General features: G+C 36.8%; 1 protein-coding gene across 1 annotated transcript in view; it reads left to right on the top strand.

Annotated features, from left to right (window-relative positions):
• Positions 1 to 12,842, top strand: part of Dpyd (dihydropyrimidine dehydrogenase) — a 745,624-nt gene that overhangs the window by 347,053 nt on the left and 385,729 nt on the right. Inside the window, exon 12 of the mRNA XM_075981504.1 lies at positions 2,726 to 2,910. Coding sequence (XP_075837619.1) covers positions 2,726 to 2,910 — 185 coding nt within the window. The remainder of the gene's footprint in view (positions 1 to 2,725; positions 2,911 to 12,842) is intronic.

Here is a 12,842-nt window from a genome sequence, read left to right as displayed (position 1 = left end):
CCACACCAATAGATCTGAGTCTTTCAACACAATAAAGAGATGAGGACAGCGGTGTCTGTCTGAAATTGTAGTACTGAAAGCATGGAGACATCCCTAACAGACATTAGCTAGCCAGTGTAGTGAGAGTAATGAGCTGTAGGTTTGCTGAACGACCCTGTGCCAACAAATAAAAATAAGATGGAATCAAAATGAGATACATCGACCTCTGGCACTCATACACATGAGCACAGGTACATAAAAAGCACACTTCAACATGCATTTAGGTGGGATTGAGAAAGATGGTTTGTGATCCATATGTAGATTCAATGGACTTCTAATTACTGTATAAACATTGTATACACCTAAACAGGGTCTACTGGACTTGCAGGTAATACTTGTGGTTTGAGATTGAGGTCATCATCCTGAGAGTAGCTGGTAGGCATTGCTGAAAGAAAACATTTAGGACCTATTGTAGCAGTGTTTATACTTGTGTATTTTGTTCATCTTCTATGCTTTTAGTGGTTGTTTTGTAGATACTGACAATCGCAGAATTATATATTCAAATTTATGCAGATTGTTACTGTTTTGTTTATATTCATAGTATCAAGGCCTACTATATGACTTTTTATCCACTTAACATTTCAAGAGGGAAATTAGGAACACGCTAAAGTTGAATGCCCCACCAAAGGGCAGATGGCAATTCCATAAATACTTTTTTGAAAGATAGCTAACATCATTTTTAGTATGAAAAATTAATATATCTAGTTTGTAATATAGAATCAACAAACTGCTTAATTAATAAAGTTTAGATTGATGTCAGAAGTGACTAAATGATTACAATAGTTGGTATTCATGTCTAAGATTTCAAAAGCTGAGTGAGTCACATACTAAAGAGCTTGTTTTAGCCAGTATGCACTTATGAATATTTAGGGACATGCACTCACAAATGTGCATGTAATTCTTTGGTTCAAGCAGATATAAATTTGTGAGGCCCTAGGGCTTCTCTTTAAGAATACAAACATTTAATGGACTTTAGATGTGGCTCAATGATAGAGTGCTTCCCTAGCATGAACCAAGTTCTGTGTTCAACCCCCAGTACTTCAGAAGACTTTAAGAAAAAAAATTTTACAAATTTCCTGTTAGTCAGAGGACCTCAAAAAAGTCTGAGTGAGGGTCTTTAATTTAAACTTCAACAGCTTAACAATGTATGTCTTTAATAGATGTAGGAAAAAATAAATAATACATAATCTTTCTCTTTTTTTCATTCTTAAGATGACACCAGTAGTAATTTTCAAGGCGATTTCTGAAAAATGAGGTTAAATGTACAAATGGGATATGGATGTTTAGTAATGCAATCTGGAATTGTCTGTCATTTTTAAACTTTCTTCATTTTATATCTCTATTTGGGCCAGAGTGTGTCAAAGTTTTAGACAAATAATATCACTTCTTATATATAATTATTTACAATTATTATTCTATTTTTAAAACATATCATATGTGCCATTCAATAATAACACATTAAACCACGTTGAAGAAATGAGCCCTATTCACTATTAACGTTCTTGCAACTCAAGTAACTGTCAACAGATGGTAGTGATGATCTGTTATGCAATGGGGAACAATGAGAAAGGTCTCCGTGCATGTGACCTTTAAAGACATTAGAAAAATCTCAAAATGCCATTCTGCATTGAAAATAATTACATGAATATTTAATTTTACTCTTGATGAAAGGTGAGCTAGCATAAGAAGTACAAATAGCAGAAGATTTTAAAATAGAAACCTGAGTGTGAGAGCTTTAACTCGTGGACGCTTTCATTCACACACACACCAGTCCATCTCAGTATTTTCTAAAGTCCACACATGATAATACAGAAGCAAGTCACATATACGTAGTTCTGTCATCCATTAGGAAAAGCACATCAGCACTACCCCAAGAATAGCTGTCTGTTTCTACTTGATGTAGAATTCCACAGATATAAAAACAAGGCTTTTTAATTTTAAGTTTAGTTTAACTTCTTTATTTAAATTTTTAGAGATTTTTAAATATGGATAAAATGTATTTGTAACATTTCTACTTCTCCTTCTTGGCCTTGCTACTTTATCCCACATTACCCACTCGTGATTTTTCTCCTATAATTATTTTCCCGCACATGTACAAGTGCACATACATGTATTTGTGTATAATACTTATTACAATCTATATGACACAAAAGTAGCATTTATTCTGAGTTGAATGTGACTGTATACTTGAGTGAAATTATTTAATAATAAGGGTAATTGACTCAGTGGAAATATAGAAGGTCTTTCCATTTTGCTTTATAAGTATGTTCTTAGGGGAAAAAAAGACTTGGCTTTGATCACAATCCATGAATCAACTATATAAATTTTACCTGTAACACCCAGGAATACTATTGGGATCATGGGAATAGTAGCAGATTTATGGATAAGTAAATTGATGGATAAGAAAATTCATTTATATGTATTTCAAAGACTATACTTTAAGGTTCAACTCTTTTTAGATCATAAAGCAGTTACTAAGTATTTCAAGCTCCTTTTAGTTTCTACACGTGAGATATATTTTTAATGACTTTAAATGTGTTGACTCTGGTATTGCACTAACTTACCTTTTACCTGTTTATTCAAAACAGTTGCTTACATCCATAGAACAATAATTATTGAATATTTTTCAAAATGTTACATGATTCACTGATTTGTCATTGCCTATTGTTCTTTCCTTTTTTTTCAGTGAAAGAAGCCTTGAGTCCCATCAAGTTTAACAGATGGGGTCTCCCAGAAGTAGATCCAGAAACCATGCAAACCAGTGAGCCCTGGGTATTTGCAGGTGGTGATGTTGTGGGTATGGCTAACACCACAGTGGAATCTGTGAATGATGGAAAACAAGCTTCTTGGTACATTCACAAGTACATACAGGTAGGCATTTGTCATCAGTATTGCTTAAATATTTTTCTCTTAAGTACTTTTTGATTTTTGATATTAATTTGTATGAGCACACTTTGTTCGTATGCATGTCTGTGTATGTGTATGTTGCTTGTGCATGTACCTGTGGGAATGCACGTGTCGATATATACAAAGAAGACAGAAGAGGACATTGGGAATCCTGCTCTATTATTTTCCTTCTTATTGCCTTGACAATGGTTTTCTCAGGGAACAGGGAGCTGGGCTGACAGTCAGCAGTCCTCATTGATCCTCCTGTCTGTACTTGCTACCAGGGCTGGGGTTAGAGGTATATGGAATCATGCCAACTATTTCACAATATTTATGAGGATTTGAGCTCAAGAACCCATGCATGCATAGCAAGTACTCTTACCCAATGAGCCATCTTCCTAACCTAGTAGGAACATTTTATATGTTGTATATGTAAATATATATTTTTACTTGGATAAAACTTTTAATATTCAGACTGGGTAGTAAAATCAATCAGCTTATTGAGAATGCTTTATGCACTTCTATTAGTAAAGTGCTATGAAGATGAAAGTGTATTTAAAAGTATTTGGAATAACTTAAATAAATAAACAATGCTACATATCAAATTTGCTGATACCCACTTTGATAAGATCTATAATCTGATTCATAATGAACCCATGTAATCTAGACAACTATTTGATCTGACCACGTGGACCAGATGAATTCCTATCTATTTCCAAGTTTGGTGTGTATAACTTAGCAGAAATCAAAGTATTGAAAAACATCGGTTCCAAACATCTTTAGCTATTGATTAATGAAAGTACAGAGTTTCACAACCGAATACTGGCCAGAGCCTGGGTAGTCTTCTGGAGGAAGGGGAGGATGGGTTGGAGGAGACAGAGGGGTCAAGCAAAACACAAAAACGTGGCCCACATAATCAACTAACTGGGAATCAAGTGGGCTTACTGAGATCAGGGAGATGGTATGGGTATGGCCTGTGTCCTCTGCGTGTGTGTTATGGTTGTGTAGCTTGGTTCTCTTTGGGTTCCCTAACAGAGGGAGCAGGGGTGGTTTCTGACTTTTTTTTCCTCCCTGACCCTTTTGCTCCTATTGGATTGCTTCATCCAATCTTGGAATAAAATATTGTACTTGGTTTTATTGAAGCTGTTTATGCAATCCAGTAGGAGCAAAAGGTTTTTCTATTTGTTTGTTTTTTGAATGTTGCTTTTCTTTCTTTCTTGATGTTCTTTAATGGATTTACTGATTTCTTCCAATTTCTTTATTTGTGTGTTTGTTTCCTGGATTTCTTTAGGGGATTTCTTTATTTCCTCTTTAAGTACTTTCATCATCATACTGTTGGCTTTAAGGACCTTTTTTTTTTGCCTCTGTTGTGCTGACTATGTAGGGCTTTCTATAGTGGGATGATTGGGTGCTGGTGATGACATATTGCCCTGGCTGTTGTTTATTGTGCTCTGGCACTAGTGTTTAGGCATCTGAATTTGGAGTAATTTTAGGGCTAGGTACCAATTTCTGTGTTTGTCTCTGTTGGATGAGTGTTTGTTTGTTTGTTTGTCTCTGTTCTTGGTTTCTGTTTTCTCTCTGATCTTCTGGCTGGAGTTGCCTGTGGTTGAGTAGAGGGTCACCAACGGACTTGAAGGCTGGACTTCTGATGGTTTGGATAGCTCCTGTTTTGGCAGAGGTTTGCTGCCCATATTGAGGGCTGGATTTCTGGTGAAGTGTGTGCTCTCTGATCTCACCAGAGGTTCTCTAGGAGTCAGGAATCTGTCCTGGCTTCTGGTGGGGTAGGAGGCTTCTGCCTGATTTTCAGGAATCTGGCCTGGTCTCTGGGGTTCAGTATGGACTGATCTCTGTTGGGCTTAGCGGCTTCTACCAGAGGTGTAGGCTGGAAAATGGTAATGAGGATGATGAGGAACATTTGGGGTTTTGCTGGGCAGGTTTGGGTTGGATGGGGGAGTGGTTTTACTTGGGGTTCAAGGCTCTCTAACCTTCTGGTGGTTAGGAGGCTTCTGCCAGACTTGTGGACCAGAATATGTTGAAAAGAAGTAGAGGGACAGTTGGGGTTATGCTGGGAGGATGTGTTGGGAGACAGTCTTACTTGGGTTTCAGGGTTCTGACCTGACCTCTGGTGGGATAGGAAGATTCTATTAATTTCATCTTTTAACTCCTGTGGATCTGACAAAATTTTACTTAAAAACTGGATAAGCATTTCACTTCACCTTCCATGTACCCATAAAAGAAACAAACTTTTAATATGATAATGAGAAATGTGATTCTTTTTTAAAAGTACATGTTTCTAAGAATGAAATATTTAAAATGTAGTGTTTAGGAAGACTTGGATTTGTCTTAGGGATTCAACATATCAAACTAGGTATCAAATTATATTTTAAAATGGAGTCAAAATGGAAAATAGGCACAGATTTCTGTTTAGGAGACTCAACACTTCTGCCTTTTGCCAGGGTGGCAGACACAAAGTGTGAAGCATTGCAGTGACTTTTAGGAGTAGAGACAATATGTGAGCTTCTCTTTCCACATGGTAATAATGTACTTCCAGCCTCTGTGATCTCTCTTGAGTCTTCGTCTCCAAATCCAGTGGCCCAACACTGCAAACACTCATCCTGCTGCAAGATGACATTGGTTCTAATGTCCTAATTAGCATCCTTTTAGTGTCTCCTCTCTGCATTTAAGATGAAGTTCAATCTCCCTGATATGTGATGCTGATTATAAATTTTGCACAGAGGACCAGATCTCTTTTAGGACTGGGCCCTGGTCTCTGGATTCTGCTTGTTCCTTTGTACCTTACAGTTTTATCTAAGGGTCCATGACACCACATTTATGATTGGCACCCACATATTGAATATCCTGTATGCAAACTTCTGGTCATGCTTGTCTCTTTCTATGAAGAGTATATTCATGTATTGAGTAGGAGAAAATATGCAGAATAGAAGAATCATTCTCTTAAAAATGAGTGAGATGGCTCAGCAGTTAGGAGCATGTACTAGCTTTTGTGGATAACCAAAATTCAGTCCCCAGCAGTTAAGAGCATGTACTAGATTTTGTCGAGGACCAAAATTTAGTCCTCAGCAGTTAAGAGTATGTACTACCTTTTGTGGAGGACCAAAATTCAGTCCCAGAACCCACATAAAGCAGCTCATAACAACCTATAACTCCAGCTCCATAAGATCTGACACCCCTGGCCTCTGTGGGCACCTGCCCTCACATGCATATACTGGCACACGCACATAAACATAATTAAAAATAAATATGAAGAAGAATTGAAGCTAATAAGTATGCTATATGATGAAATAATTATTATAAACAAGTAGTGTATTATTATTGTATTCATTAAGAAAAACCTCTGAGGAGCTGGAGAGATAGCTCAAAAGTTAGGAGTGTTTGGTATTCTTTCTGAGGCTAAGAGTTTGGTTCCAAGCACCCAATTAAGGAAGCTCCTAAATGTAGCCCTGGCTCTGGTGTTTCCAATGTCCTCCCTTGGCACTACCCACAAGAATACATGTGTCGCTACTTCGTCTCTCTCTCTCCCTCTCTCCCTCCTTCCCCCCCCCCACACAGACATAAATAATTCTTTAAAACCTTACTTGTTCTTTCAGTTTATCTTGGGGAAAATTGTCACACCAGAGAATATAGTTTTAAATGATTTCACACATATATTATCTCATGAATGAATGCATACAGTCACTGAAAATGTGCATATGCAATTTCTTTGATATATATATTTTTAGATAAATGATGTTATTTAAAGACATCCTTGTTGAGATTCCAATTATTCTCATAATTTTCCAAAGAGAGCTTCACTTAAATTTCATTAGTTAATTTCCTCAATTACCATTTATTGAGAGACAGCTGTGGGGCCCAACACTTGACACTGGGAAAAACATCTTTAAAATGAGTAAAGGAGGGAAGGTAGACTATTATGGTTATACATTTGGATTCTGAATTGAAGAGAGGATTTCAAACACAATTCTAATACTTAGAAACCAACCTTTAGCAAGTTATACCACCCCTCCTAAGCATGGTATTCTCAGGAGTAGATCAGTTATTAATAAATACGTAATGATAATTAGTGGTCTTGCTATGTTATTGGATTATGAAAAATATTAGGTTGATGGATTTCTGGAAAGCTCTTACTGCAGGGCCTAATCTACAGATCATTGTTGTTTATGTTATTGCTCTGGGTTGTTAGAGAGCATTGCCTCTGTGTCATTCAAATGATATCATAAAAATTATATGATATTAAATAAGCTTTTAAAATTCTAAAACAGAAATTTGAAGTTTAGAATCTTAGTATTTAATCATTAAAATATTTAATTACAAATAAATACACAAGGCTTTTTTAGCCATCCTTTGTCATTGAATCCATTCATTCATTAAATAAATGATGTGTTCTAAAATGTTATAATTTGTAAGTAGCCTGAATCAGAAGGCTTATGTATGTGAAATAAAATGAAAACTTGCAATTAAGATAAATGGAGAGATATTTCAATCAGGAGTGTTTGCTGCTCTTCCAGAAGACCTGTATCCGTTCCCAGCAGCGACACAGAGCAGTGTCCAACTGTCTAGAGCTCCAGCTCCGGGGGATCTGATGTGCTCCCCTGGCCTCCAAAAGCATCCACACCCGTGTGATGATAAACACAGACATAGACACATCAATATAAACAGAAATAAATCTCCTTTAAAGATAAATTAGAGTCTAGTAAAGGAATCGGTTGTAGAAGTGAAAGTCTCATAAAGTGCAATCATTAAACATGTAAATATAAAAAGGTCGCATGGACAGGTGGGCATGAGGGTCAAGCTGTGTAACCAGCAGAGAATTCAGGAGCATCGTGGCACAAGAAGAAAAAGAGAACAAGAAAAAAATTGCAGTCCTAAGAACTGAAGAAACTTAAGGGGAAAAAGTGACTGGGTTAGGTTTAATAGGTTGCTCCCTTCCCAAGGAAGTCCCAAACAAGAGTGCCTATTGTCTGGAATGTAGAACAGTGTGCACCAGGTGAGGGTGAGCTGCTGCTCTCTGTTCAGTCACAGGCTCGCCTTCATAGGGCTGTCAAGGGTCCTCTCCACTTGGCCTGTCAGCCTCACCCCTGCTTTCTGGTTTCACCAAGAAGCAAAGTGAAGACTAAGGCAAGCCTTGAACACATACACTATTTGGGGAAAGAACAAGGAATTATCTGTAATTATTGCGGTTCTACAGTAGGGTGAGAGCATCTAGCTCATACTTTTTAATTTCGAACATATAATGTGGTGGAAATTGTTCATATATAGAAGCGATGTGGCAGATCGGGTGTAAATGTGGGAAAACATGGTATTTTGTCAATGTTTCCCTACCTTACAAGTCATTATTCCTTCTTTTGAAAATGTACAGAAGAAAATCTACCAGATGCTCCAATCTGTGGAACTCACACTGCGAGAATTCTTTGTCTTTTTAGGCATTGAAATATTCCAAGATAATGTGATATTTTATCAAAAGCGAGTGTACTGACTCTTCTTTAATTGCTGCACTGATAAGTGGCTCAGCAAAACACCGTCTTAATTGTTTCTAATGGGTTGATATCTGTGGAGCCCAGATACACTTGAACTTTCTTCTGCCAGCTGAATAAAAATTTTTGAGTATTCTGAATAATGATAAGAATGTTCAGAGAGAACGTACAAAACTGAAAATTGACTGTAGCTCCTTTAGGTTTGAATTTTATTTGTATGCTTTATTTTCATGTTTAATCGACTTACTTATTTAATTAAAGTATATATGTGTGAATGTGATTTCTTAGTGTGCGTGTGTGTATAAAGAAAAGTTTCATATTAAGGAGAAACCTCAACCCATTAATCTATCAGTCTTTTATTCTCTTAGTAAACTTATAATAGTGTTTGAATTCAACTCCTAACCTTCGGTAATAAGGAGAAATACATGATATGACATAAAGACAGTTTTATTATAGCCAGTACATTCTTTAAACTAGATAAACAGGTAACAAAGCTATTAAAATTATTCTAGAAGAGTAAGGACAGATGTCTTTGATCTTTTCTTGTCTGTTTTTTGTTTGTTTGCTTGCTTGTTTTTACATCACTGACCAAGTTTCTCCTCCCTTTTCTCCTTTCCATCCCTCTCCTTAGCTCCCCTCATCCCCATCTACTGCTCCTCTGTTTCTCTTGAGAAAAGGGCAGGCCTCCCATGGACATCAGTCATGGTATATTAAGTTGCAGTGAGACTAGGCAGCTCCCCTTCTATTAAGACTGGATGAGACAACCCAGTATAAGGAATGAAGAGGGCTTCAGTCTGTCCCATGCAGGATCCCTGATTGTTGCTTCAGTCTCTGTGAGTCCCTATGCACCGAGGTTAGTTGATTCTGTGGGGTTACTGGTTGAGTTCTTAATCCCTCTGGCTCCTACAATTCTTGCTCCCCCTATTCCACAGGATTCCCAAAGCACTGCCTAATGTTTGGCTGTGTGTCTCTGCATCTGTTTCCATTAGTGGCTGGGTTAAGCCTCTCTGATGACAGTTGGGCTTTGATTATACCAGAATATCTTTAGGAATCATTTCATTGACTTTTCCCAGCCATGTTTGGTTCTAGCCTAGGTCTCTGGTTTATCTTACCCCTGTGTCCTGGATATCAGGGCCAAGCTCTCTCTTATGGTACAGGTCTTCAAATGAACCAGTCATTGGCTCATCACCGCTACAATTCCTGTACCTTCTTTACCCCAGCACATCTTGTAGGCAGGACAAATTGTAGGTTGAAGGCTTTGTGACTGAGCTGATGTCCCAATCCTTCAGCTGGAAGATTTGCCTGGTTACAGATGACCAGTTAAGGCTACATGTACCCCAATTTTTTTATCTGTTCTTCAGTTGACATCTAGGTTGTTTCTAGGTTCTGGCTATTATGAGCAAAGCTGCTATGAGCACAGGTGAATAAGTGTCCCTGTGGTATGGTGACATGTCCTTGTTCTTTATTTGCACTTGGACATATACTTGTATATCCACTTGTGAATTATTGTGATAACAGCTCCAACTTGTTAATCATCTGTCATCATTATTTTATTTTACCTGTGATAATTTCACATGGGCTTTGAATTTCTCAACTTTTAGAAATAGATTTTAAAAACAAGGACTAAAATGGTTCAACCTGTTCACATCCAATATCTATCAGTACAGAAGCCCTGGGTTGAGCTCACATGTGTCTATTATTAAGGCCTTGACTGATCTGTTATTCTGGTGCTTTTCAAGCCTAGGGTTTTATTTCTTTACCTTGGCATCTCTGCCTAAAATGACATGTATTTTAAAATGTTGGGGGGGAGTCAATATTTTTTTTAATGTTTATTTATTTATTATGTATACAATGTTCTGTCTGTGTGTATTGCAGGCCAGAAGAGGGCACCAGACCTCATTACAGAGGGTTGTGAGCCACCATGTGGTTGCTGGGAATTGAACTCAGGACCTTTGGAAGAGCAGGCGATGCTCTTAACCACTGAGCCATCTCTCCAGCCCCATCAATATTTTTTAAATATATTTTTAAACAATCTTTTTTATTTTACATACCAATCCCAGTTCCCTCTCCCTCACCTCCTTCAGTTTCTCTCAAATGACGCCCCCAACCCCACTCCCCATTCACTTCCCAGAGAGAGTAAGGCCTCCTATGGGGAGTCAACAAAGTCTGTTATATCACTTGAGAACCAAGGCCCTCCTGCTTGTATCTAGATTGAACAAGGTATTCCTCCATAGGAAATGGGCTCCAAAAACTCAGTTCATGCACTAGGGATAAACACTGGTTAGGAATGTGTTGCAATTTTGCTTGAGTATTCCTCTGGGAAAACGAGATGACTGTGGTTGGAGGTCATATTCAGGGTTCAGATTGGTTTTTATTTGAAATATATCTTAAATAAAATGATGGGGAAAAGTCCATGCCTCCCATATTCCAGGATAAGGAGAAGTACCTGCATATTAGAGACCTAAATCCAATTACTAATTGTCAATAAAAATAAGGCACTTTAAATACAGTTCATTAATAATATAAGTTGAGTAAATCCAGAGCCTTCTTTTTAAAATACTAAAGTATAAAAATGTTTTTCTTTTAATTAAAAATATATATTTTATGTGCATGAGTGTTTTGCCTGCACATGTGTCTGTGAACCACATGCATATCTGGGGCCCTTAGGGGCCAGAATAAGGTATCAGCTTCCCTGAAACGAGAGTTACTGTGATCATTGTAAACCAAGATACATGTGTTAGGAATCTAATGTCTTACAGAAGAGGAGTCAGTGATCTTAACTACTGTACCCTCTCTGCAGACAAAGTTTTTCCCTTTATTTTTTCTCTTTTAATTTATTTTTCATATTATATATTTCATACAGGAAAAATATTTTGTAATAAATTATATTTTCAGTTTTATGTCTCTAATCTAAAACTATTAATAATCTATTATTTACAATTTGTGTTTTCTGATTGAGAAAAAAAATCTGGCAGCATGCATATTCCTAAATGATAGTCATTTTTATTCCTCTTCAAACCTTACCTGTTTTTGCAATCTGCTGTAATTCCATGATAACTACCAATGATAAGGAGACCAATATGATTTTGGTTATTTTATTTATGAGCTTGTATTATTCCTTCTGCTTATTTAGTTATCACACTTCTGAAACTAATTTGTGTTGCAGAATTTTCTTAGAACAGATGCAAAAAATGCGTATGATTTTATATATATATATATAAAGTTTCTGGCTTGTTTCATGTTTATTAATTATGGGTGCTTACTAACTATGGTTGTCTTCAACTATAGATTTCAATATTGTTTTTAAGTCTAATAGTGAAGATTATATATAGCTCTACCAATGAAGATTGAAAATGTTCTTTAATCGTCATGATTCTGTTTGATTGTATGTAGTATGCGTTTGAAGTTCTCCAAGTCTATCTTAAATTTTATATACTGATAATCCACTTTTCACTGCTTGAGGTGTGTGTGTTTGTGTGTGTTTTCTTCATACGTGACCAAGGCACAAAAGAATCACTAACTGTTGAGGGAACACGATATCTCGAGGGATTGGTAATGAGATACAGAGCCTTTAACCTCTTGGTCACCAGTTCAAATGTGCCCTAGGTCATGAGTGACAGAAAGTCATTACCAACTGAGGGTGGTTCAATAAGCTAGGTGAAAAGAATATGTGATTTGGGTGCCTGGGAAAGGAAAATTAAGGTGAGAGCTCTGCTGTTGAGGCAGGCCACAATGGTGACTGCTCTTTTACTTTAAAAGGAAACAAGTCCATTTCTGAGTATTGCATCTTTCTCCTATGGCCTGAGCCTCAATTGTTCTTAGTTTGTGAATTGGGTGATTTGTTGCATCCGTTTGAATATTTTTCCGTCACTCTAGCTAAGGTGATGCAGTCTAACAATAATAAATTGACGTTGGAGTCTTATTCTAGTCTCAGATAAAAGTTCAGTTAAAATTGAAATTTACATCCTTTATGCCTCCCGCTCCTTCAGTGTACTCCAACAGAGTTTCCCTCAAATGGTTTATTAATTTCATTGATCTGTGGATAAATGGTTGAGCATTTAGAGAAGCCTGTTCAGTCTTATCAATCTTCCATTGAGAAATACTTAACAAATAAGAGCAAGTATAACGATATTTTGGTGGTAGAGAATTCACACTAGAACAGTGCATGAAGTACATCACCAGGGCCTCCTGACTCAATTAGCCACATTCATTGTAATAAGACATATTTCTATTTTGGACATTTTAATATTAAATATTATGGAAAGGTTTTATTTCTCTTTTTAACATCTTTAAAAGTTAAGTTATTTAAACTTCCTGATTGAAGTTGTCTTCAGAAGGAATTCTATACGTATGTTTGCAATATTTGTAAGAGGTAGCACTTAAATATAATATTTGTGATTTTCTGTCTGTGTCAAGCTCATTGTG

Source organism: Microtus pennsylvanicus, chromosome 7 (assembly GCF_037038515.1).
Source record: "Microtus pennsylvanicus isolate mMicPen1 chromosome 7, mMicPen1.hap1, whole genome shotgun sequence".
Taxonomy (NCBI): Eukaryota; Metazoa; Chordata; class Mammalia; order Rodentia; family Cricetidae; genus Microtus; species Microtus pennsylvanicus.
Note: the sequence above shows the minus strand (reverse complement) of the source record. Positions and strands in the feature narration are given on the sequence as shown.